Source organism: Octopus bimaculoides, chromosome 22 (genome assembly GCF_046866305.1).
Source record: "Octopus bimaculoides isolate indiv1 chromosome 22, ASM4686630v1, whole genome shotgun sequence".
Classification (NCBI taxonomy): Eukaryota; Metazoa; Mollusca; class Cephalopoda; order Octopoda; family Octopodidae; genus Octopus; species Octopus bimaculoides.
In genome coordinates this window covers 10217308-10244782 of record NC_142949.1, presented here as the reverse complement: position 1 = coordinate 10244782, position 27475 = coordinate 10217308, and the positions used below count along the sequence as shown (strand labels likewise).

The window sequence follows — 27475 nt, the reverse complement described above, 5'->3', positions numbered from 1 at the left end:
CAGCTGAGTGGGCTGCAGCAATGTGAAATGAAGTGTTTTGCTCAAGAACACAATGCTATCATTAGTGCAACGCCCTAAGTGAAGTTTGCCGTTTCAAATAGATGGGAGATGCATGTCGTTGCTATAATGCAAAAGTGTTATAAGTCCAAAACGTTGCTTTTTCAGAAAATGATAAAACTGTTTCACCATTCCATAGCGAAACCGTTGTACAATTTTTGATATCTTGGCATCTGAAGCAGCTGGAGATACGATAGTTTGACCAAAAGAACTGGCTATTACAAGCAAAAATAAATATTGAAAAAAATGCATTTGGCCAAATTTGGACATACAACAGTTTAACATAATAGCAATGATATGTATTTGTAGATTAGAAATGATCAAGTGAAAATGACTTTAATATAAAATGTAAAGTAATTTAAGCAGTCCAAAAAAATTTGTTCAATATCAAACTGAACTTATTTGAAAAACTATAGAAAATGTATTGGAGATCTGTTATTGCTGTTGTTTTTACAAATAATGAGAAAATTTTTGATGCATAGAATCTTTTAGAAACAAAGATATAATTATATATATATATATATTTTTTTATATTTCAGTCCAGTCAGTGAGAAAGTAGCTCAAACAATTCTTGTCACATTAATTCCAATGGGCACAAAAATTCTAGCTTCCAATAATGATAGTCAAGGTTTCTCTGATCTTGTCAGTGTAATGAGATCTTTAGCTGGAGCTGGTCAGGGAAGTGGTCACAAAGCACTGTTCCAGGCTGCTGTTGGATGGTTGGAGACTTGGTAAGTTGTACTTTTTATGCTGTTAACTCTTTAACTCTGATGATGTTTGCAAATCCAAAATAACGCAGTATACTCTCCCCCCATCAGGTTCAAAAGGCAAATATTTTTTTTTACTTTATCCACTGCGTGGGTTGGTTAGTTGGCACTCCATCGCTTATGACGTCGAGGGTTCCAGTTGATCCGATCAACGGAACAGCCTGCTCGTGAAATTAACGTGCAAGTGGCTGAGCACTCCACAGACACGTGTACCCTTAACGTAGTTCTCGGGGATATTCAGCGTGACACAGTGTGACAAGGCTGACCCTTTGAATTACAGGCACAACAGAAACAGGAAGTAAGAGTGAGAGAAAGTTGTGGTGGAAGAGTACAGCAGGGTTCGCTACCATCCCCTGCCGGAGCCTCGTGGAGCTTTTAGGTGTTTTCGCTCAATAAACACTCACATCGCCCGGTCTGGGAATCAAAACCGCGATCCTATGACCGCGAGTCCGCTGCCCTAACCACACTGCGTGGGTAAACACTTGCAAATAAAGAATTTTTTATCATTAAAATGTTGCAGAAGTAATTTTATTCACTTTAGAATATAATTTTTTTTTTAATACAGCATAAAATTAAATGAATATGTAACAAACACAGCAAATAAGTAGTAAAATAGTGACGTAAATGAGCTGTATATTTCATTTTGAAACAGCTTGTAGATTTTGTCATGATCCTTCTTTGACTGCAAGAACACAAGTATATCATCGATACAAACATACGTCTTTGAAATTTCAGAAAAATGTGTCATAGAGTTTACTAGTTCCTCAGAAACAGATTTCATTCTGAAGGAATTCTTTTGAAAACAAATCAAGTTTGGATAGTTTTACTTTTCAAAACACTCCTTACTGTCATTCAAATCTATCAAATAATACACTGTATTATCTCATTTCTTCACAACCACCAAGCTATTAACATAGTCATTTGGTTTCTGAAGAGCTAAAATCCACCGAGTTACTTGGTGTTATATAATAATACCATATGACTCAGTGGATTTTAGTCTTACATTACAAGCTAAAGTTGATATTATTTGAAGCTCTACAGTAATTATCTGATCACCTTAAAAAACACCAAAACCTTCAAAAACATCTGCTAACTTTTCTTATACATTTGCAAGGCTTAATGCTGTTTGTGTTGGAAGTTCTTCAACCTCTTTGAAATAATTAAAACATTTATGCAATCTTCACTGCCAATTGTCTCTTAAATATGGCAGTCTGTATGAAACCTGTAGAAATAGTATACTTCTTGTATGTACCACTGCTAGTTAGTTCTACAGGTGTCATGATTTGTAAAAGACTAGTATTTCTTCTTTATTAATAACTTAAAGTAATTTCTCAGTAACAATCATTGATAACACTGTGTGCCTGAGTCTAATAATTCTTCATAATTATTCTTCAATCATTGATAGATATACCCACATATATTTACCACTATTTAGTATGTCCACAAATAATGCACCTGTTTTCCTGGTGGTTAATTAAATTATTTGGTTTCATGATTGAATATTACACTCAATGAAATGTAATGTCACAGACAAGTATAATGACAGATAATAATAATCTGAAGTATTAACGTTAATAGTAATTAATCTGAGATGTGTTACAAGAATTTGGGGGGGGGGGGACTAGGAAAAGTTAATTAGTATACCAAGAAATTATGCATTCGTTTATATTGATATAATTTTCGCTCCACATACTGGAATTAAAATTGAATGCAATCTTACATTTAGCTTCAATGCTTTAATGTTTCTTAACATTTATTTCAGTTATTCTCACCTCTCTCAAAAAGATGTCATGGAAAAAATCAAAGAAAATGTGAAATCTGGAAAGGTAAAATTCTTTTAATCAATTGTGACCAAGAGAAAAGGAAAAATAAAAAAATAAATTCTGTTTTTTTTTTTTTTTCTATTTCATTGTTTGTCATTGTTCAAGCCAGAAGGCTGGCATTTTTCTTTTGGTTAATTTTAACTTTGTAGTGAAATTTAAACATCTATATTCTTATTTTAAATCTCTTTTCTACTTGAGGTAGGGTTGTTAGGAATAATTTTTATATTCAGAAGTCCTTACCAATAGATCTTGTCTGGAGCAAATCTGACTTTGTTTTGTCAAAGTACCCCCACACACATCAATGGTTCTATTAAGGTTTGAACTTATTACAGTGTAGTCATTAATCTAGCACTTGAACTGTAAAGCTATTTGTTGTTCATTCCTCTACTGCTCTTACGAGAAAACAAAAATTCACACCTGAAGTCTTTCTTATCAGGCAGAGATTCTCTTTCTAATAGATATCCTACAAGACAAACACAAACAATTAAATTATTTTAATATATTTTAGTGTAAATTAAATTAATATAAATTAATTTGATTTAACATAAGTTTAATTTGATTTAAATTAATATAAATTAAATGAAAATATTCATTGTATACAGTGCTGTTTGTAAACAGGGATGATTTAGTGGGTTACTGTATAGATTGACAAATGTCTTCCTTAAAGTATATTGATATATTTATTTTGAGAAATTTTATAAAATATATGTTTATTCGGGATAACTATCGAAGATATTCATGTCTACACAACTTATTTTTCCTGTGGTCTGCATTTCCAGCAGAATACTTAATCCCAAAGTCTCCTGTTAGTCAAATTCTCATGGCAATAAAACAATTCGCTATCAATTTTATGTGGTAGGTCTCAATCATTCCACACTTGACAAATTGCTATAAACTTCTGTTAGTCCTAACATCTTTCAGTAATAACATAAAATAATCAAGTTTGGGGTCTTCTTTATTCTTACGTACATCACTTTTTCTTGTTTTGTTTTTGTAGCATCTGTCCATCTTGGATGCAATGTGTTCCTTGCTTTCTCACGTGGGAGAGGTGCTCAGTGCACTCAAGAGAAATTCTGAAAGGTAAATTCAGATACATACATAGTTTGATTTTTGTGTTCTGGCACCCCATCACTATCATCTTGATCTTCTTTCCAGCTACTCCTGCCCACCATTGTATGATGCAAGGTAGCCATGTATCTCCTCTATAGAGAGACACCTGCGCTTGTCCCTCTATTATACTTAAATCTCTCGACACCTGACATAAAACTATTAATCCTCTCCCTTTCAACACCCTCAAGGGGGCCTTTTCTTTTTCTTGTTCTTTCTTGTACTTGACAACCTTACTAACGCTGTCACACTTTAACCTTTCATTATCTGACACAAGAGCCCCCTCCTCCTCTCAAAATTCCTTGTCTTGCAAGTTACTTGGTGATCCTGCCACTGTTAGTGCCACTTAAAAAGCATCCAGTCCACACTGAAGTGGTTGGTATTTAGAAGGGCATCCAGTTGTAAAAACCATACCAAAACTGACCTCGCCTGTGCTGGTGCCATGTAAAAAGCACTCAGTCCACTCTATGGGGTGATTGGTGTTTAGGAAGGGCATCCAGTTGTAAAGGCTATGCCAAAACCAACACAGTAGCCTGGGGGTAGTCTTCTACCTGGCCTGCTCCTGTCAAACCGTCTGACCCATGCTTGCATGGAAGGCAGACGTTAAATGATGATGATGAAGAGCATCCAGCCACCATTCCAAAGCTGATATAGAAACTCAGTGCAACCCTGTGGCTTGCTGAATTCTATCAGACTCTCCAACTCATGTCAGCATGGAAACCAGATTTTAAATATTGAAGATGGTAATGCTGATTTATTCATCTAATATGTTTTATAAATGCAATGAAGTTGAAATGTTTAGAGAATCTTTTTTCAAGAGTGTTTTACAAGCAACCTGCACAATAGAGAATATTATATTCTCATTGACATTAACATCATTATCATCGAATTGTTTATTTTTGTTTTCCTCACTCGTTAAGATAGGTTTAATGGTTCTGCGGCAAAACCTCTTTCTGCACATTTTGATCTCTAATGAAGTTCTTCAGTCGATACATTTGATGATCATTGTTAGCCTTTTATTATGTCTGGACATCTTTCATGTTGTCAACTCCTGAATCCGGTGACTGATTCAGATAACTTTATGGTGTTAAAAAAAAAAACCCCAAAAAACCCACCATAAACCAAAATATGTAATTCAACTGAAGAAACGTTATGTATTCTAAAAGAGAGACTTAAAATCTTCCTAGTAGAAAAAGAGTGGGGCATGAAAACTTATGCGAATAACAACAGGGACTGTTGCCATAAGGGTTCCCTTCTGAGAAAGAGCAAAGAACCACCCAATTTCCCCAGTTGAAAGCGAGGAGTATTTGTATTGGTAATTTAAGTCAATAAAATTTGCCAAAAGTGAATTCAAGAAAATTTCATATGTATTGGTTTGTAAAGCAATTTCTATGAATTAACTGTAAACAGTGTAAAATAATTGTCATCACCATTTAATGTCCATGTTCCCTGCTGGCATGAGTTGGACAGCTTGACAGAATCTGATGGGGCCAATGACTACCCTTTTGCTCCAATGTCTGCTTTGGCAGGGTTTCTGCAATTGGATGCATCTTCCTAATACCAGCCACTTTACAGAGTGTACTGGGTACTTTTTTTGTGGTACTAGCACTAGTAAGATTGCAATGTAGTTTGCAAGACTAAGATCCCCATAGACTGAGTGGTGCTACAGTAGAGAGGGAGGTAACATTATGCGATAAGATGTGGGGTTGAAGTTTGAGAGAACAGACCGGAACAGATTTGTTGCTGTAGAGGAGCTGCATGGCTACTCATGTTATAGAGGAGAGGGTGGGAATCATTAGGTATGAGACACCTGTCTGTATAACTTTATTAACTATCCCAAGTGCTAATTGTGTATCCTACCTCACCAGATATGTTGAGCGTCCCTGCAACTATTCCTGATGAACCTACAGCTTTTCCTTTCTGCATGCCTTTAATCATTTGATCTACCATGCTGCTCTCAACTTGAATTGTTGGTCTCTCCTTGTAGGGTCAGCATGAGGAGAATTGCTGTTCTCTCTCTGTATGGTCAACATGAGAAGGCCCCTCTTTATCCCATGCATTTTACATGTTCAGTAAGCTCTTATAATAGCACTTCCGCACCATTTCCTTGTGTATAATTTGGTTTTATGACTGTAAAAGGTTTCGGGTTTTCCTCTTGGAGTTATCAAGTTGGTTCTAACGTGTCTGTTTTTTTTGTTTTCTTTTACAGAGGTGGAGCCACTTCCCCTCCAATAGACCATGATGCTACAACTGCACAGGTAAGAAAAAATCAGATTAGAGCAGAGTTTGGTAAACTGTCATTTACTCCTTTCAAGGAATCATTTGATAACCTATTCACCTCCATCATTTTTGAAATATTGATTTCAAATTTTGACAAAAAGGCCTGCAAATTCGGGGCCGGGGCTATGTCTGTTACATCAGCTCCAGTACTCAACTGGTATGTATTTTATCAACCCAGAAAAGATGGAAGGCACAGTAGACCTAGGCAGAACTTGAGCTCAGCGTAAAGATGGCCAGAATGCTACTAAACATTTTGCCTGGCATGCTAACAATTCGGCCAGCTCACCACCTTAATTTCTGAAATAATATTTATCATCATCATCGTTAACATCCGTTTTCCATGCTGGCATGGGGTGGACTGGCAAGCCAGGAGGCTGCACCAGGCTCCAATTTGATCTGGCAAGGTTTCTACAGCTGGATGCCTTTCCTAACGCCAACCACTCCAAGAGTGTAGTGAGTGCTTTTTACATGCCACCGGCACCGACCACTTTCAGATAGTACTTTTTTACATGCCACCGACACAAGAGCCAGTCGGTGGGGGGCGGGGATAGGGTGAGGGAGGATATCGACCATGGTTGGATGGTGCTTTTTACGTGCCACCGGTATGGGGAGCCAGTCAGTATAATTAACAAAAAAATTTTTTGATTTAAAAACAATAATTCCTGTATTCTTTTGTGTTGTTACTGTTTTTTTAATAAAAAAATATTTAAAGAAATTTAATGGAAGCAATCAACAAAATTGAGAAAGAGCAATAAAAGTTTGTATTAATACAGTCAGAATATATAATGTGAAGGCGCATAGCGCCGTGGTTAGAGCATCAGGCTCACAATCATGAGGTAGTGAGTTCGATTTCCAGACTGTGTTGTGTTCTTGAGCAAGGCACTTTTTTTCACATTACTCCAGTTCACTCAGCTGTAGAAATGAGTTGCGATGTCACTGGTGCCAAGCTGTATTGGCCCCTTTGCCTCTCCCTTGGATAACATCGGTGACATGGAGAGGGGAGGGTGGTATGCATGGGTGACTGCTGGTCTTCCATAAACAACCTTGCCTGGGTTTGTTCTTCAGAGGGGAACTTTCTAGGTGCAATCCCATGGTCATTCATGACCAAAGGAGGTCTTTATCCTATATAATGTGAAATATCTGTTTAGTGAATATTAGTTATTGCATTGATATTTGGTTTGAAATTAGCAAATTTTATCCTTAAATTACTGCACTCTTCCAGATGCAGTTTGCTAATATTTCAGTGTCCTGAATCTCAAAATCGCTTCGGGTGTTATCAGATCCCCACCGCTCCCTGGAGATCAATATCAACCACTTTGCTGACAGCTGTATTAGGCCTAACAAAATGACACATGGTTCCGGGTTCAGTCCCACTGTGTGGCACCTTGGGCAAGTGTCTTCTACTATAGCCTCAGGCCGACCAAAGCCTTGTGAGTGGATTTGGTGGACGGAAACTGAAAGAAGCCTGTTGTATATATGTATATATATAAATGTATGTGTCTGTGTTTGTCCCCCCCCCCCATCGCTTGACAACCGATGCTGGTGTGTTTACGTCCCTGTAACTTAGCGGTTCGGTAAAAAGTGACCGATAGAATAAGTACTAGGCTTACAAAGAATAAGTCCTGGGGTCGATTTTCTCGACTAAAGGCGGTGCTCCAGCATGGCCGCAGTCAAATGACTGAAACAAGTAAAAGAGTATTAAAACAGTGGTTGTGATGAATGTTCTTTTTGTTTCCTCATTAAATTGTTCTTATGCAAAGATCTTTTTTGTTTTCTTTCCCAAAAGATCTTATTTTAATGTTTCTAAAAATTAAGAAAAAAAAAAATAAAACATCAAACATATCCTCATGTTGTTTACTTCTTTTTATAATTCTTTATAGGATTTGGATAGTGATTGGGCTGATGAAATGGGTGGGGATGATGAAGATTCTGCTGCCGAGGATTCGGTACGTATTTAATTTTGTTCATCTGAGCACAACCTGTTTAAAAATTAATTTACTGTTTGGTTTTTGTACAGGTATTACTTACAAATTCATTACTTGTGAAAAATTGATAAAAACACATAAATAATTGGGAGTATCATATCAATTCTTAATTTCAGTTTTAGTGATCCAAATAAAATTTCTTTTAAGTTTGAGTTTAAAAATTGTATAATATAAATTTAACCCTTTTGATACCAACTCACCTGAAACTGCCTCTGGTTCTGTAGTACAAATGTCTTGTTTTCAAAAGTTTTGAATTAAAATCTTCCATCAAACCTTAGTCACAATTTATGTTCCTAACACTAGCTGAATGATGACTAAGTTATTTTACTAAATTTCTTTATTATATTTAAAATTAATTGAAAGAAACACAGAGCATCTCAACAGAAATATGGTAACAAAAGGGTTAAATATTAAAAAACTATAGTAAGCGACTTGTTTGTGTCTTTTTGAAACCTTTGTGGAAAATTTCTGTTCAAACCAATGTTTCAGAAGTCAGTCAATTTCCGTGCAGTTCTGTAATGCTTCTCATGGTCATACATAAGCTTCATTATCATCATCATCAACATCATCATCATTTAAAGTCCACTTTCCATACTGGCAAAGGTTGGATGGTTTGACAGGATCCAGTGGGTCTGAGGGACTGCATTGTGCCTTAATGTCTTCTTTGGTATAGATTCTTCAGCTGGGTGTCTTTGGATGTTGTCTTTTTTTTTTTTTTTTTTTTGTGGCACCAGCACTTGTGAGGTCGCCATGCAGCATGGTAGACTAAAATCCCTTTCAACCGAGTGGAGCAGCTGTAAATGAGGAGGTGGTTTTATGCTAGGGGATGAGGAAAATGTAACAGAAGGGGCCCAGAAAAGAACAGGGTTGTTGTAGAGAAGCTACATTATAGAAGAGAAGGTGGGAGAGTGACTAGGTTGGAGGTGGAAAGTGGTAAAATAGTGATCATGAGAAGTCAAGGTGCACCCTTAAAATACAAGGTGAATAGATGTGAGTGGGGAACAAGGAGTGGGTGAGTAGAGGGTGCAAATGTATGGGAGAATGAAAGATGGGGGATGGGTGAGGAGGTGATTAGTATGAGGAGTAAGTGTTGAATGGGGTGATAAGTAGGGGAGAGCAGGTGGCAAGTGTAGAAATTAGCTCGGGGTGAAGGTTGGATGTAGTGGTGGTGGGGAGCAATGATAATTGTGTTGGGAGGTAGGTAAGGGGGAGGAGATGACTGACTGTGCAGAAAAGGTGGAGTAGCAGAATAAGGAAATGATAAGAGCATATGAGAGAAAGAAAGAGAGAGAGATGATGATGAGGTGTGATTGGGTAGGTAGTCGGGAGAGACAAGTAAAGTAAATATGGTCTTGTATGTTGGCATTATTGTTATTTCTGTTGTTTTACTGTCTCTGTTTCCATATTGGAATGGGTTTTAACTGTTAGGTTTGCTCTGCTATGAGTCCCCACTTTTCTTAGTTGGTTCTTCATCATCATTTTTGTGAGACCCAAGTTCTTCACATCTTCTCTCATCATTTCTTCTCATATCTTTCATGATTTTTTTTTTTCACTGCTGCAAGTACTTTCCACTGTTGGGAATTGGCACATTTTCACCAAGATGCATCCTGCATCCAAGAGAAAATGTCCTTACTAGAAGAATCTTCTCTCTCTTAGACACATTGAGCTGATGCTTTTAATGGCTGCTAAACTCTTAGCATATTTTTTTGCTCTGCCTTTTTTATTATTTTTTGTTTGTTTTACATTTAGCCTGAAGAGGACGAGCAATATCAATTACCACTGCAGGTACTCAATGTTAAATTCTAGTTCAGTTTTATGAGATTGTTAAATACTTAACATTGTGTGCTATGTTGGTGACTAGATGTCTTCTTAACTGCATGACATAACCTGTTACTTAACAATGTGACGCCATGTTATTTCTGAACAGCTTAGCATATCCAGTTCATTCCCCGTGTGATATGTTATGTTTTTGAAAGCACGACATGTCGAGTTAAATGTCTCAAAATAGCCTTACCGAATCTGTCTCTCGCCTTTGATTTAGCTTCTACAAGTCAGAGCCCACGTCTCACTTAAACATGCAGCAGCAACACAGCTCTCTCGCATCTTTGTTTGTTCGGTCTACCTTTCTCTCACAGGAAGGTGACACTTGTGTTAGTCCACACCTTTCTAACTCTACTACTTTTTCAGCTTTCAGCATTAATTTAAGAAAAAAAAAAGAAAAAACCCCCCTCTTACTACTACTACTACTACTACTACCACCACCACCACCACCGGTATTATTGCTTTGTTACCAGTGTTATCTTGCTTTGTTATCTAAGTTTTTACTTAGAAACGAAATGATTTTTTTTTTTTTTGTTTTTTGATGCAAACTATTGTACACAAAGCATTGAAAATTAAAATCACACTCACAGACCCACAGAATTCATATTTACATTGATTTCTTTCATATTTTCATCTATTTAATCTTAATTTATTTGTTCCAGGATGAAGAATCCCTGAATAATAAACTATGTACATTTACAATAACTCAAAAAGAATTTATGAACCAACATTGGTAGGTATTGTTAAACTATCTTTTATTTTTTTTACTTGTTTCAGTCATTAGACTGTGCCCATTCTGGGGCACTACTTTGGAGAATTTTTAGTCAAATGAATTGATCCCAGAACATTTTCTTTTTTCTTTAAGCCCAGTACTTATTCTATCAGTCTAAACTGCTGAACTGCTAAGTTATGGGGGACGTAAACAAACCAACACCAGTTACAAAGTGCAGATACAAAGACACACACATATATATGTACACATGATGGGCTTCTTTCAGTTTCCATCTACCAAATCCACTCAAGGCTTTGGTCAGCTTGAGGCAATAGAAGAAGACACTTGTCCAAGGAGCCTCGCAGTGGGACTGAACCCAGTACCATGTGGTTGGGAAGCAAGCTTCTTACCATACAGCCACACATATGTTATATTAAATATTTTCATCAGAAAATAGATATTATGATATTTGAAAATTTTAAAGTATTCTGATATTTGTGAGTTATGCTCTTTCTGAACGAAACATAAAACATCACTTCAAATTTTTCATCATGTTAAAGGGGGGTTTTCCTGTGTGCCATCACATATTACCAGTCTCCAAGATATTTTTTCAAGAATTATTAACAGGGGCAGGCATGACTAGGTGGTTAAGAAGTTCATTTTGTAACCATGTGGTTTCGGGTTCAGTCCCACACCACAGCACCTTGGGCAAGTGTCTTCTATTGCAGCCCTGAGTTGACCAGTACCTTGTGAGTGGATTTGGGACAAGCCCATTACATGCTTGTATATGTGTTTGTGTTTGTGTTTGTTCTCACCCCACCTCACTGCTTGACAACCAGTGTTGGTTTGTTTACATCCCTGTAAATTAGTGGTCCAGCAAAAGAGACTGACAGTAAGTACTGGGGTTAATTTGTTTCAATAAAACCCTTCAAGGTGGTGCCCCAGCATGGCCACAATCTAGTCACTGAAATAAGTAAAAAACAAAAGATGAAATGTATTTTTGCTTTATATTCAATTGTAGTGAGCTAAAGTCAAGTTTAATTAATCTGGTTTATAACACTGTCTTTAAACAGATCACTTTGCTGTGTAGATGTTTCTGTATAAATATAATGCTTGGATAGAATACATTTTAGGCAATGCTATTTGGTTGGGAAACTAAAACTATTTAATTTTTCTTCTCCAGGTATCACTGCCATACATGTAAAATGGAAGATGGGGTTGGTGTATGCACCATTTGTGCCAAAGTTTGCCATAAAGACCATGACTTGTCCTACGCCAAATTTGGCTCCTTTTTCTGTGATTGTGGAGCCAAAGAAGATAGTAGTTGTCTGGTAATTCATTTTATATTGATGTCAAAACAACACACACACACACAGAGTTTTCTTATATTTAATTGCTTTCGGATGCATTTGAAGCACCGTTGCTACTTGATAGTGAAGTGATTGGTCTAATGTTGCAGTGGAAGAGGTAATCTGGGGAAGAATGACCCGGAGTGTTATCCATTAAATGTGAAATCTGAAATATCGGAGAAGAGTGAGATTAGAAGGTTGAAGAATGACCTGTCTTGTATGTAGCAAAGGTGTTTGTGTTGGTGTGATTATGTAATAGGTGTAGATGAGATATGCTTTGTTAGAAAAGAAAAAGAGAAAAGTGCTGTGAAGTAGGTGTGGTAGAAGCTGATCAGTGTGAACCTGTGAAATTGTGTTTGATATCAAATTTGGAAATGATGGGAGCCACAGAAAAGAGGATAGAAAAGGAAAGGCTTAAGACAAATGAACGTACGGTGTTGTGCAGATTCTTCTTTCCTTTGTCAACAAAACAATGAAGGCAATAATATGAAATGATACACAGCTTGCTATTTTTTTTTTTTTTTTTTTAATCAAAGAATCAGTGTAAAGTTGTAATTCAGTTTTTAGCTCTAAACAGCATCTAGATCAGACATGGGCATCCTTTTTTTGTTTGTTTGAGAAGCGGGCCACATAAGCCATAGCTCATCAACTAGCAGGCCACACTACTAATAAAAAATTCAAGGTAATTTTTTGTTAGGTGTGCTCCTCAGGAAGTCTCATAGGCTGTAAGTTGCCCGTGACTGATCTAGATTTTGGGCTAAAAGTAATGCTGATAAACAATCTTGTCCCTTGTTTGTTTGTTTGTTTTTTGATCAACATATTTGTCTTGTCTTGAATTGTGTTTCATACTGATTTACAGCAATCACAACAAGCCATAAACCAAACAAAGAATTTCATTGTTGTTTCTCTTCTTTAAAATGATAATTAATATGATGGTGTAAAAATCACTCCACAGACAATTAATCATTATGTTTATTGATATTGTCTCTTTTTGTATCATTTAGGCTTTAGTAAAGCGCACACCACAGAGTGGTTTGGACATTAGTGGTGCAAACTCCAGTCCCTCCCCTTTCTCAGGAGAAACAACATTACCCAGTTCTTTGCGTCGGAAGCTATCTTCTCCAGCCCCAGCAGATAGGACTGATGGCTTCAAGACTACTGACCAGTCGGTAAAATTAAGTGAAACTCTTTGCAAACAAATCGAAGTAAGTTCACTGGAAATTTTCTGATGAATGCTTGAAATGTGTTGTGAGAAATGGCTTTAAAAACTTTACAGCCAACAAAAAAAAAAAAAAAAAAAAAAAAAAATTTTAAGTGCATTAATGAAAAAAAGAACATGGAATTGTAGTTTGTGTATTAAGAAGATAGTGGTTTGCTGAAAAGAACAACTGGGCTAAATGCCTGTTGATGTTATGTATTCTTTTATGTCTTTGAGTTCCAGTCACCTTTTTTTTCCTTATTCCCTACTCTACAGACAAGTGAAATAGGTACCAGTCAGCTACTGGGGTTGTTGCAATTGACCACCCATCTCCAGTCTGTGTAGCTTTAGGTCAAATGTGACAATTATTAATAATAACATAAATTAATTGAAATAAAAGAAAATAAAAATATTACTGACAGCGATAAGGATGTTGGTACTTAGAAACCACAAAGTAATTAATATAAAAATGTTCTAGTTTATACTTCAGTTACATCATCATTAAAATCCTGGAGAGTTTCATGGTTTAATATACTTTCAGGAGAAAGTGTTTCTGTGAAGTGTACTGCTGTTCAATTTTGTACTGAAAACATAGTAAATAGTTTATTGTTCTGTTGAGATAAGATCAACACAGTACTCCATCAATTGATGTACACATTATGAAGATGCGAGATACTAATAGTTTCTTGCATTAGAGATGTGGCTCTAGGCAGGTTTTCATAAACATGTTTTGTGCTTTCAAGCCTGAAGATTGCTTGGAGACACAAGGCATGTTATAAAAACCTGCTTAGACTCATGTCTCCTATGCAAGAAATTATTAGTAACTTGCTTCATTATACTGTGTGCATTAAATTATATATGTATATATAATGTACTTGAATATATAATAAATTTACTGCAACTGGATTGGAGTAAAAGAAAGCAGAGTTAGAAGCAATAAATGAAGAAATTATGTTTATTTTATACCCTTTTCTGAAGCTGTATGACATTGTAGTTGAAGTGTTGGGCTCAATGATGTGGTCGTGGGTTTGGATTCCTGGACTGCACAACACATAGTGTCTTTGAGCAAGGCAACATCATTTCATGTTGCTCCAGTCTGAAAATAACTACCAGCTTAATACTCTTCCTCCAGCTGGCACCTTGATACTCTGCTGGGTCAAGAGGCAGGAGGAGCAAGAGGGTATCTTTGTTTACAAATGCGTAGGTGTGTGATGTCACTATGTTATATTGGCTAGGGTTCGGCTCTTTTTTTTCTTCTTTTAAATTTTTACTCTTTCTTTATTATACAGTTTTCTTAAATTTAAATATTTTATTTTTTTTAGGTGTACCGAGACTTCTTACTGAAATATTTAGTAAGTATTAATTTTTCACCTTAGCTCTTGTCAAATGATTTAACTTTATAATCAAAGAATAACTGGCTCTATTTGAGAACAATCTTCCAACCTGTATCTTAAATATTTGTTTTCTAAATATCAGCCTTAGAAACATAGTTAAGAAAGATTCATTTAACGATAGCTTAACGGTTTATAAAAAAGTTAGCTGCTTGTTGATCCATGATTTATAAATCCCCTATCAGAGTAAACATGAAGACAGCAAATATGTTTCGGACCATGTTTCCATGAGTTTCCCAGCAGGCCACAGATTGTAAAATAATGAAACCACAGTGTGACAATTTGTCTGAAAATTTGGTGATCATTGCTGAATTGATGGGTGAAGACCTTATTGGAATGATTAAAATTTTCAAGTAGTCTAGTATATGTAGGCAATAAAAGAAAAAAAATTTAAAAAACAGACCGAATTCTGAAAAATTGAATTTTAACCAATATTTGTGTTTCTGGAGCTTGCTTTGTAACCTTATAGTTTCCAGTTCAATCCCAATGTATGGCACACTGTGCAAATGTTCTACTACAGCCCTTAGACAACCAATTCCTTGTGAATGAATTTGGTAGATGGAAACTGCTTGGAAGTCAATTGTGTGTGTGTCCACTTGACAATCAGTCTCAGTTTTTTTTTTTTTTACATCACTGTAATTTACCAGTTTGGCAAAAGAGACATAAATAGTACCAGACTCAAAAATAAGTCCTGGGGTTGATTTGTTTGACTAAACTCTTCAAGGCTGTTCCTCAGCATGGCTGTAGGTCAGTGATTGAGACACACACACACAAAAAAAACATGTAAGAATTAACCCTTTTGATGCCAATCCACCCATGACTGCCCATGGGGACTATGATACAGACTTGTTGTTTTAAAATGATCTAAATCAAAATTTTCCATCAAATTTTCTTAATTTTTGTTCCAAACACTAAAAATGATGAAGCTTATTTCACTAAATTATTTTCAAAATTAATTGAAGTGAAAAGGCAGTGTATTTTAACAGAAATAGGGTAACAAAGGGATTGAAATACTGAGCCTGAAATAAATAGTCCTGAAAGTTTAGTGGGGAATGTGGATATTTACTCTCCTCTTCGATAGAGTCCAGTAAACAAATTAGTTATTAATGATAGTTGCATTGTATCATAAATGATTATTATACTGCATTTATATGTATATAGTTTTTCAGTTTAACCCTTTAGCATTTAAACCAGCTATATCCAGCCAAAATATTCTGTTTGTTTTATGTTCAAACTGACCAGATCCAGCCTCTTACACCTACCCAACAATGTCATTCTAAAAATATACAAGCACATCATTGCAATATTGAAGCTGCAAGAGAATGCCTGATAAATTCAAAACAATGTGAATAAATAAGCAATAAGTTGGACAAAGAAATCTGAATACTAAAGGGTTAAACAAATGCTGTTACTCTTATTTCATTTTATTTATTTATTTAATATTTTATTTCTGTCTTGTAGGATTCTGCAAATACTGTCAAAACGGTATTGGACTTACTGGATGTTGTTTTACCATCTATGGTTGAAAACTATCAAGGCAGCTTTCCCATGGGAAGTGTGGCAAATGCTCAGAAAGCTCTTGGTGATCTACACACCCTTCCAAAAACAATAGACACAACTGACCAATTGATGGTAAATAGCTTGCCTTCATTTAATAGATTTATTCATATTTTAACACTGGACTGGGGTCTATACTTTGTCAGTACACTGGCTGATAGATGAAATGATTTTAATAGCACACTTTCTTTAATAAGATTCTTATTTGTTTTAATTATATATTTCATAAATTGTCAAAGTCTTTTGGTGCAACACCTATGTCTAGATACTTGATTACCTGTTTCCCCATTTTGGTTTGAAGTCAGTTTGGCAATTCTTATAGCAACCAGCTTATAGATGTATTGATGAAAGACTTTCAGAAATGATTGTGCATGCGTGTGTGTGTGTGTCTGGGTGTATATATGTGTGTGTATATATATATATTATATATGTGTGTAAAGTTAATATATAACACAAAGAGCTGGAACAAATACCTTAAGATATCTTGTCTAATGTTTTAACAGTTCTTAGGAAGCCATGGTCAAAAGCCAATTGCTTTTCCATATCAGTAGTAAATATGTATGCTGGGGTCAGCCTTGTCTTTCATTTGTTTAGGGGTCAATAAAAAAAACAAAAACCCACTAATCCAAGATGTTGTATTGGTGGAATTATTGTCGCCTCAGATGGGATGCCTTGCGGTACTTTTGTATTAATTGTAATATAATGGTAATGTTCTTTAAAAGTATGTTATCTGTTTCTTAAAAGCATATTTGATGTTATTTGAATGTAATTGTGTATTTGAAAAATAAAAATGAGATAAGAGTTTATTGGTGAGATTGGTGTTTTTTTAATTTAATCTAATTTTATTTTCTCTTTGTAGACTGTAACTTTGGGCTCACAAGAAGGAGCCTTTGAAAATGTCCGCATGAACTATAGTGGAGATCAAGGTCAAGCCATCCGTCAACTGATCACTGCTCATATGGTGCGGCGTGTTGCTATGTGTGTCTTAGCGTCTCCCCATGGTAAAAGACAACATTTGGCTGTTAGCCATGAGAAAGGAAAAATTACTATTTTACAGTTATCAGCTCTCTTGAAGCAAGCAGATTCAAGTAAAAAAAAGTTAACCCTTACAGTAAGCATTGGATACTTTTAATATATATTATTCAAATTACTTTGTATTTTATAAAGAGAAAACACTTTACATTTTACAATTTTTATGGTGAATCTTTACTAATTTTATCTGTGAAAATTGAGCTTACACATCTATTTTAATCTTCTGTTCGAACCCTCACGCATTTACCTATTAATTTTTTCATAGCACTAAAATGCAATAATATATTAGACACCGATTGGTTTTTAGTAAGCAAGTGTTTTGCTATCCTTATTCACAATATACAATAAGGTTGAGTGTAACAATCACATATCTTTGTTAGCGTGATTAATGAAAACAGTAAATATATATATATTTTAAGTTGGTTGCTAAAACTGTCACATTTCCAGTGCACAAGTTAACTCAAGGCTGCAAGCTAGAATATTACCTTTTTCTCCTTTAATTTATTGGTTAATGTTGTATGTTAGTGAGTTTTTTCCTTTTTATATGAAAACGTTTTTACCTTTGTGTAATTATGTGGTAGGATATTATGTTTTGCGAGTGGGAGAGAAACAAATAAGAAATTGAGTGCAGGGTACAATCAAGGTAGTTGGATTTCAGTGAAGACATTGCCGTATTTTTTGGTGTAACAGTTAGAATTAGCTAGTTTATATATATATCATCATCGTTTAACGTCCGCTTTCCATGCTAGCATGGGTTGGACAATTTGACTGAGGACTGGCAAGCCAGAAGGCTGCACCAGGCTCCAATCTGATCTGGCAGAGTTTCTACAGCTGGATGCCCTTCCTAACGCCAACCACTCCGAGAGTGTAGTGGGTGCTTTTACGTGCCACCCGCACGAGGGCCAGTCACACGGTACTGGCAACGGCCACGCTCATGGACATTTTCCATGTTTCAGGTATTGAGTATCGTTGTGGGTGCTAGGAAAATTGATGTAAGATTGATTGCTTCTTGGGTAGTCCACTTGAGGGGCCATCAAGTCTTGCTTGCAGTTCTCTCTATTTTGTTCTACTCTTTGAAATCATTGTAAAAGAGCTAAGAACCGAGTGCAACACTGAGATTCGGAGAGAGCTAGACGAATTGGCTTCCCACTAATTGGGAGAAATTTGAAATGTTGCCTGACTTGATCTTGGAAGTTAGTAACATCTAGTACCCAATCTTCAGGGTATATACAATAGATAGGTGTAATAGAGATACCAGTTCATCAGATGGAGCCAGGGACACTATGTTCCCATTGGTTTTTCAAGAGCTGCATTTTTTTTTTTTTAATCCAAGCAGGATTTGAACTCAGATTGCACCAAGCCAGAACAGATACTGCAAGGCATCCTCTTTTGATGTTCTAACAATTGTGCCAGTTCACTGCCATGGACTTGTCCCTTCCTTCCATCCTGAAGGGATGAAAGGTAAAGTTGAACTCAGTGGGATATGAATCAGAGTGCAGATAGTTGTAACAGACACTGCAGACCATTCTTCTATCCAGCACTGCAATGACTGTCAATCTGCCCCACTTTTGTAATTAGTATAACCATATAGATATGTAATAATACAAATCATACTGTGTAAGTGCTGCAGTTGCCAATAGTGCAAAGGTCAGCAAATGTTTTAGTATGTTTCTGGTGTCAGCTAACTATTTAGCTAACATCAGAAATATTAATAAATAGGTAAACATGGAATAATTAACTTTAGCTAATAAAAATAGTAAAGATAAGCTAAAGGCAGCCTAAAATTGAGAAAAACATTTTGTTGACATAAGCAAAATGTATTTAAAGCAAAAGAGGCATTTTCTTTAATTAGCATGTTTGGCTTCAACATATAAATAATAATTTCAACTTAAATGGAAGGTTTTGCGAGAGATTAAATATTTTTGCAGAAAATTACTTGGTTTTTTAAATTGATAATGGCTTAGTGGTTAGGGTGTTGCACTCCCAACCACATGATTTATTAGATTCCCTAAAAGGGCAGTGTGTTGTGTTCATGAGCAAGACACTTAATTTCACATTGCTCCAGCCCACTCAGCTGTTAATGAGTACACCCGTCTCGTTCAGGGAGTGTTGTGACCTTCATAAAAACTGGGTGTCTAGCCCTGTGTGTCCTAGGGCTCAAGTCATTAAACCCCTTTTGTTATCATCTTTCTGTTGAGATGCTCTGTGTCTCTTTCAATTAATTTTAAATATAACAAAGACTTTTATAAAATAACTTAGTTATCATTAAGCTAGTGTTTTTGAAAACAAGACATTTGTACTACAGAACCAGAGGTGGGTTGGCATCAAAAGGGCTAATGTCCGGGGGCTGATGATGATTTAATTAAAACTAATTATTGTTTAATTTTTTTAAAATGGAATTGGAATTCTGATTAAAGCCTATTAAAAAGGAGACAAACTTTGCCATGTTGTATGTTAGGATTTACATTATTGTTTCTTCATCAGAAATGGAATTTTAATTAATTAACTTTTTGAAATAGTTGAAATTAACCCTTTAGCATTAAAACCAGCCATATCTGGCCCAAATATTTTACTTGTTTTATGTTCAAACCAGCCAGATCTGGTCTCTCACACCTACCCTACAATGTCATTCTATAAAGAAACAATCACATCGTCAAAATCTCAGTTATGAGATGATGCATGATTAAGACAAAACAATTGAATAAATGAGATATATTTAACAGAATAATATGAATGCTAAAGGGTTAATCATGATGATTATAAATTGACACTGGGAAATATATGCGAATTCTAAATTATATCAGCTTTAAGTTTCTGAATTTTGGAACTTCAAACAAAAACAAATTCATTATAAAATGTTTTACACTCAACCCTTTTGTTACAACATTTTTTAAAAAATGCACTGCTTTTGTTTTAATTAATTTAAAAAATAACGAAGAATTTAGTAGAATAGCTTTATTTGTTTGGAACCTAAATTAACAAGAAATTCTGATGGAAGGCTTCAATTTACATCACTTTAAAACAGGGAGTTTGTATCATAGACCCAGGAGGGTGGGGTCCCAGGTGGGTGGGGTCCCAGGAGGGTGGGGTCCCAGGTGGGTTACTATCAAAAGAGTTGACTCTTTTGTTACAATATTTCTGTTTAAATGCACTGCTTTTATTTGAATTAATTTCGAATATAATGAGGAGAACTTAATAAAATAACTGTCATTATGAAGCTGGTGTTTGGAGCATAAATTAACGAACTTTTGATGGAGGGTTTTAATTTAGATGGCTTTAAAACAAAGTTTGTATCATAAAACCAGAGGTGGCTTCAGGCAGGTTGATATCAAGAATTAAATGTCTCATGTGATTTTTAGTTGTTGTTGTTTGTGTGTGTGTGTGTGTGTGAATAGAGTGAAAAGATGATCTAAACAAGTGTAGGTTGTTAGTCATTAGTTAATGCATCATGAATTATTGAAATTACAGAAATGAAGAAGTTGAATGTGTTCCTTAGTTTATTTTGGGAAAAGTCCATTAATGAGTTTATATGATGAGAGGATAAAATACGAGGTGAAATCAAAATGTTTCCAGACTAGTCCTGTTGTGTGAGAACAGTTGCGTGCCCAGGGAGAGAGCTAGCAGTGACCTTCGTGAGGCAGTGTGCCGAGTGATGTCACTATTTACTTCGCAAAGTGTGAATTTTGTGTTTGTTTTTGTGATCACGTATATGCTTATCAAGAATTCTACTGCAGCGTTTTGAAGCGTTTAAAGGGGAGGACATTTGGCGAAGGCGCCTGGATCTGTGGAGCAAAGAATTGGCTTCTTCACAGAGTTTTTTTTTGCCGAAGACATGGTATCGCTTCCACACCCACCCTATTTGCCAGATTTAACACCTGCAGTCTTCCATCTCTTCGCCAAGATGCAAAATGCAGCTTGAAGGTCACCATTTTAACGCCATTGTTGAGATCCAGAGCAAATCGCTGAAGGTCCTTGACTCGCTTACGGAAAACAATTTCCAGGCCTGATTCCAAAAGTGGTAGGAATGCTGGGACCAGTGTATTGCTGCTGAAGATGTTAAAACTCTGGTAAATAAGTTATTGTTTGTGAACCATAACTAGTTCTGGAACCTTTTGATACCACCTTGTATATGTGGTGTAACTGGGTTTGTTGTTTTTGTTTTTTTTATTTAATGTATCAAGATTTGGTTATTTTGATGAGATAGAATTCCAGTTGAATGTTTTTACTATAATTTTTGCCATTTTTGTTTGTTGAATGTTTTTACTATGAATTGTGAATTTTGAAAGATCATTAGGAATTTTTTTTTTTTTTTTTTGTTATCACTCTTTTACAAAATTAAAAACCAGTGAGAGATCTCTTGTCTTTACCACATGTCCTGATATATTTTGTTGAATCAAACATTTTTTTTTTTAATGTTTATTGTTAGTGACCCCCAACCCTCTATCAAGGACCCATTTGTAGATTTTAAACAGTAGTTGCCACTCCACTACTCTGACTGACACAGGGTTTCTGGAGGCTTAAATTTTGTTGTTTTCTTTATCTCAGAATAATTATATTTTCCTTATCATTCTTTATATAGGTTTACTATATGAAATGCAGAATATAAACAGTTAGTTTAAAAACTTGTAATTGCTATCAGAACTCAAATAAACAACAGTTCATATATGTTACACAAGATAAGGCCATAAAATTACTGCCCAAATTTACTCTTTTTTTAAAACTTTTTTTTTTAATTACACAAAATTATTTCAATACTGGAATTACTTTTGTTAACTGCTTTTGAAGATATAAGGGCTGTTTTGAAATGATAGTATTAGCAGTCATCATAAATGAATTAACTAAGATTTTCAATGTGAAGAGCAATGGTGTCAGAAGACTCATTGTTCTTGAGTCTCAAAGTGACGATAGAGCCTGATATCCCTTTGTATAAATAATTTTGTTCTATATAAATAATGGCAAACTAAATAACCATAGCATTCTTTTAACATTCTACTAAACATGAAGTTGATTAGTAGGTGCACAAACCATTTCAACAGTGACAAGGGATTATTTCTACTTCTGCATATTAGATGTCTTCCCTTTGGTGTTAGCTGTCCAAGTCAAATAGATACGAACTGCTTTGGTGGAAACTGAAGGTCTTTAATTCTGTTTGCAAGAGATAGTTTTGTTGAAGTTGGATACGAATGAATGTAAGAAAATAGGTTTTAAATAGATTACAGCCAAAGAGTTGGGATAAACAAACAGGTCCAAGTATAATACTTTGCAGCTACATTCATTATTATTAATTCTAACGATTAATAATGATCAATGTAGCTGCAAGAAAAATTACTGAGACATCTTCACAAAGCTGCTCCAATAATAGGTAAGTTAATGCAGGGAGCATTAAAAAGACTGATTTGACTAAACATAAATCCTTGTTTTACATCTGCTTTTCCATGCTGGTATGGGTTAGATGGGTCATCTTGTTTTGAACCGGTTCTTATTTGGAGTTACTGTTCTGTTAGACAGGTTAGAGGACCATATCTCATTTATGCATTTCATTTTATGATTTTGTTTGCTATGGCTTGATACTTTTTGTATCACCAACCGCTTTACAGTGTGTACTGAGAGCACTTTATTGTGGTACTGGTTCCAAAAGTGTTGTCATGCCCTCAACAACACCGAGACCGTCTTGAGTCCTTGTCTTGCTGAGCATTTACTGAATGTTCTGGTTGGATTTATTGTGCTGTCAATACTTGTGAGGTTCACCTTGTGCCCCATAAGGTTTAGAGAGGTCACACGCCTCTGTAATGTGTGGTTGAGGGGGTGAATGGAAGAAGTAGCAGTGACAGGAAAATTGCAAGAGGGGAGCAAGAGTTATGGTGATAAAAACATTGATTAGGATGTAAGAATGTAGAGGCAGTTAAACAGTAAAAATAGATGATGAATATCAGTCTTGAAATATTCTGTGATGGAAAAAAAATATATTGGCCAATCGCTGTTAGTATTTATCAGTTAATCAAGTACTGGAGATAATTCCAAGCATGTTTTGGTCATGTTCTGACCTCATCAGCAAAACCAGTCCTTTGTTTATTCTTGCCAAGAGAGTGTTGACTGACTCACTAAGTAAGTATACAAGACTGTACATGAATCAGCAATATGGAGAAATAAAATCATTTAGGAGTAATTAAAAATGGTGGGGTGGGGTGAGTGAAGACAACGAAATAAAAGTATTGTTGGAGAGCTGATAAGTACAAAGTAATCATTTCAAATCCTGATTGAATAAATGTGCGAGACGAGATGCAACAATACTTCTTTAGATTCATTCCAACTGGCTGGAAACCTGTACCAGCTTCAGATGGGTTGATGTCCAGTGTATTGTCTTGAAAAGCCCCAAAATATGAGAGTGGAAAGCTAAATAAACAAGAAGGCCTACAAGGGCCACGGATTGTTCTCTCTCCCCTCTTTTCTCTTTCTCTCTCTCTCTCTCTCCCTCCTTATTCCTCAATATAAGTAAACCTGAAATGGAATCAGGGAAAGGGAGTTGTGGAGAGAGATGGTTGTCGGTGAGTTAAGTATTTAAAAGGTTAGTTCAAGAATTTGGTTTCTTAAATTCTTGGTTCAAGGTAAAAAATACATGAACTCCACCACGAACTATAATTGGCTCATATAATTAAAAGCACCTATGTATAAGTTCATTTTAATAGATTAAAAAAAATAAATTCTGAGTTATAATAATAATAATGATAATAATAATAATAATAAAATCAAGATAGGACTTATTTCATTAGATTGTTTTTACACACTACTCATTTAGTTGGCTGAACTTCAATGTTCCCACTTCAAAACCTTGACAAAACAATACTTTTTTTAAAACCTTTCACTAGGGTAGGCATTTCATCTTTACTAATAAAATCTGTTTGATTATGTCTTTGTTTTCCTAGGTGATCAACATGATGGTAAGTTATCTCTCTCTAGCCCACATTTTCTCTTCCTCAGATTCCTTGTCAGCTAAAACGCTGTGAAGAACTTTTGCTATCAATAGGGTTGGCACTTTGCAATTTGGAAGCGGGTGGATGCATTATAAGATTAAAGTTGGCTTATGGATGGAAAATTTAATCCAACTACTTTTTCATACAAATTGAAAATTTTTCTATAATTAAATTTGGTAGCCAATCCTTATTTAAACTGCTGCATCTCTCCAGTGTATATGTGCCTCAGCACAAAATATTGATCTGTTATTTCTTGGTCAAAATTTTGTGCCCACTATTTTCAAATAATTGTTTCTAGGCTTTCTTTAACTTTTAAACATCCCTTGCAGGCTATTTACTTTTACACACACACACACACACACACACACACACAATTAAGAATCCTTCTTAAATTGATTTAGGCTGAGTAAGTAATATAACACTTAGCGTATTCTCTCTCACACTAGAGTACAATATATATATATATATATATATATATATATATATATATATATATATATATATGTATGTATGTATAATGGGAACAACTTTTGCTTCTGGATGGTTAATGGGTGATATTAAAAGTATAGACTCTGCTACAATATTTAACTAAATTTTGTACATTTTTATAGTTTTTTTTTTTTTTTTTGTTTTTTTTTTGCAGAAAATGCAGTTGTTTGAACTAATAACTTTGACTTTTGTAGATATAGTTGCATTTACCTTCAGATGGTAGCCAATAACATTGAAACCCTTTTAATTCGGTCTTAATGCAAGAATGTGTGCGTGGAAAAGTATGCATGTGAACAACTTAGGACATATAGATTAAGACAGCGTGAAAGCAAAATAGGAAACTAGTTGATTTTTCAATTAATCTTAACAAGCTTTAATTTCTGCAAAACTTGCCTTCATTTCTTGCTTAATGGATCAAGATTAAAAGTATGAATTGAATATAGTTTGAATATACTTAAGACAGATATTCAGGAGTCTAAGAACATTTTTACTTAGATGTTCATATTTCAGAGCCAGAAGGTGGAGATGTCAAAATTTGAGATGTCGTGCGTGCGTGTATCCATGTGTGTGTGTGTGTTGTTTTGTTTTTTATATAGATCATTATTTTATGTACATCTGGAAGTGTTGCGTGTTGCAGTTAAAAATTGCTTTTGTCTCCTTTTTTTAGTAGTTAATATTTTGTAGGATTAACATGTTGATGCAGATCTTTTGTGCTAATTTACCTGTTTTGTGTACTGACGATGTGCATAAGGTGTTCTATTGCAAGAGCATGGAAAGCTGAAGTTTTATCAGTATAGATTATTTTAGACATAGGCATGTAAATTACTTTGGTTACATTTTTTCATAATCATTTATGTTATTGTTCGTAAGAAAATTATTCAAATGTATTGCTTATATTTCATGCTTATATTTAATTGAAATTAGAGGCTTTCATTTTTAGTTTGTTTGCAGTTTATAATAGATTTTATGGGTTTTTCACCTTGTGTGTCCTCCTCCTCCTCATCATCTCTCTCTCTCTCTCTCTCTCTCTCTCTCTCTCTCATACTTTCACCTCATTTAACACTATGCTCACTCAATTAAGGGGTTTTGTCTTACATATACTTGATGACCTCATTAGTGCTGGTGTCACAAAAAAAACAAAAGCACCCCATACACTTTGTAAAGTGATTAGTGTTAGCATGACCTTCGATGCCCTTGCTAAAGCAGACCTTGGAGCTTGGTGCAGTTGGTTCTTGTCAGACTGTCCAACCCATACCAGCATTAAATGATGGTGGTGATATCAGTTTTAACACATTGTTAGATAGTGTTTGATTTTCTGTATAAAAACTCTGACTGAAGCATTGTGGTCAGGGCGTTCATTTATGATCCTGTGTGTGATCACGTTAGTTTTTGTATGTTTGTAATCATAGAAATCACTCCATTACAAGGTTTTTTTTATGTTGAAGGAAGCTTTTGAATTTGTCAGCAGTATTGATACACTTTCGAAGTGAATTATTAAAAAATATTGGGCTTATATTCTTGTAAGTTCTTTGTCTTTACTAATATGTGGTTGCATGCATGATTACACATTTTAAGAAAGAATCTTGCGCTTCTAATTGTTCTCTCTGTGTAAGCTAGTAATACATTAACTAATTGGAATGGGATCCTTTTTTTTTTTTTAATTAGGTGCCTTCAGGCACAGGCATAGCTATGCAATCTAGAATCTTCCTGTCTAGCTAAGAGAAAATACTACCTTGCTTCCAGTCTTCTGTGAAAAACATGTCTGGTCATAGGGAAATATTATCTTGCTTGGAAATAATAGGAAGTGAGGGTTGGCTACAGAAAGGACATCCAGCCATAGAAAATCTGCTTCAACAAATTCCCTCAGACTCATGTAAACTTGGAAAAATGGATGTTAAATGATAATGAAAGAAAAAAAAAAAAAGCAATAGCATTAAATAACGTATGCATTTTTCATTATTTGTGTTATGTATTGGGTCATCCCATAAATAATGTGTTTTTTTTACTTTTATTTTTCAAAATTAAAATAAGTTCTTTTTTAATCTAAAATATACTCCCCTTCATTTTCCACAATGCTCTTCCATCTGTCTGGTAGATTTGCAGGGCCCCTCTTCCAAAATTCACTTGTCCATGGTGAAAAATACTCCTCTCGTACTGTTCTGACCTCGTCTACAGAATTCATATTTTTTTCCTTCCAAGTGATTTTGAAGACTGTGGAATAAATGCTAATCAGATGGGGCAGTGTCTGGCAAATATGGTGGGTGGGCATCGTTTACCATTCAAACTACTCTGGCATTTGAAATGTCATCCTCGCTGTATGTGGCCGAGCATTATCCTGATGGAAGAACACCTTTCATCTTGAAACCAATGATGGCTGTTTTTCTTCTAGCACTGACTTAAGCCACTCAAGTTGCTTGCACTAGATCTCCGTTGTTATCGTTTGGCTTGGATTTAAAAGTTCAAAGTGGACTAAACCTTTCATATCCCACCAAACAGATAACACCACCTTACATGGGTGAAGATCTTCTTTAGCCTGGTGTGCCAGTGTTTCTCCTTTCCCTACCCACTCTCTTTGACGTCTGATATTTTTATAGAGAACCCATTTCTCATCACCTGTCACTATTCAGTCCAAAAAAGGTTCATTCGTGACACGTGACAGCAAAGAAGAGCACACATTCACTCTCTGTGCATGATTAGACTCAGAAAGTTTGTGAGGAACCCATTAACCCAATTTGCTGACTTTTCCAATGGCATGCAGGTGTCAATGAATGGTTGAATGACCAAATCCAAGCTTGTCTGTTAGTTCCTCAACAGCTACGATGGGATTTTGTTCCCCCAGGGTTTGCAGGACTTCCTTGTTGAGCTCTACAGATCTTCCAGGATGAGGCTGGCCTTCTAGGCTGTAGTTTCTGTCTCGGAATTTCTGGAACCCCATA

General features: G+C 35.4%; 1 protein-coding gene across 19 annotated transcripts in view; it reads left to right on the top strand.

Annotated features, from left to right (window-relative positions):
* The window catches only part of LOC106881733 (E3 ubiquitin-protein ligase UBR4-like), a 218908-nt gene that overhangs the window by 66769 nt on the left and 124664 nt on the right, over positions 1-27475 (top strand). For 6 of the 19 annotated variants that reach the window (XM_089339693.1, XM_089339687.1, XM_089339696.1 and 3 more), the window contains exons 35-45: positions 597-788; positions 2587-2650; positions 3645-3727; positions 5964-6012; positions 7915-7980; positions 10503-10573; positions 11736-11883; positions 12906-13106; positions 14422-14451; positions 15952-16122; positions 16907-17158. In XM_089339693.1, the coding sequence (XP_089195819.1) occupies positions 597-788; positions 2587-2650; positions 3645-3727; positions 5964-6012; positions 7915-7980; positions 10503-10573; positions 11736-11883; positions 12906-13106; positions 14422-14451; positions 15952-16122; positions 16907-17158 (1327 nt within the window). Of the gene's footprint in view, positions 1-596; positions 789-2586; positions 2651-3644; positions 3728-5963; positions 6013-7914; positions 7981-9768; positions 9805-10502; positions 10574-11735; positions 11884-12905; positions 13107-14421; positions 14452-15951; positions 16123-16906; positions 17159-24002; positions 24018-27475 lie in introns of all 19 variants that reach the window. The other 13 variants (XM_089339680.1, XM_089339690.1, XM_089339688.1 and 10 more) reach the window with 5 other exon arrangements.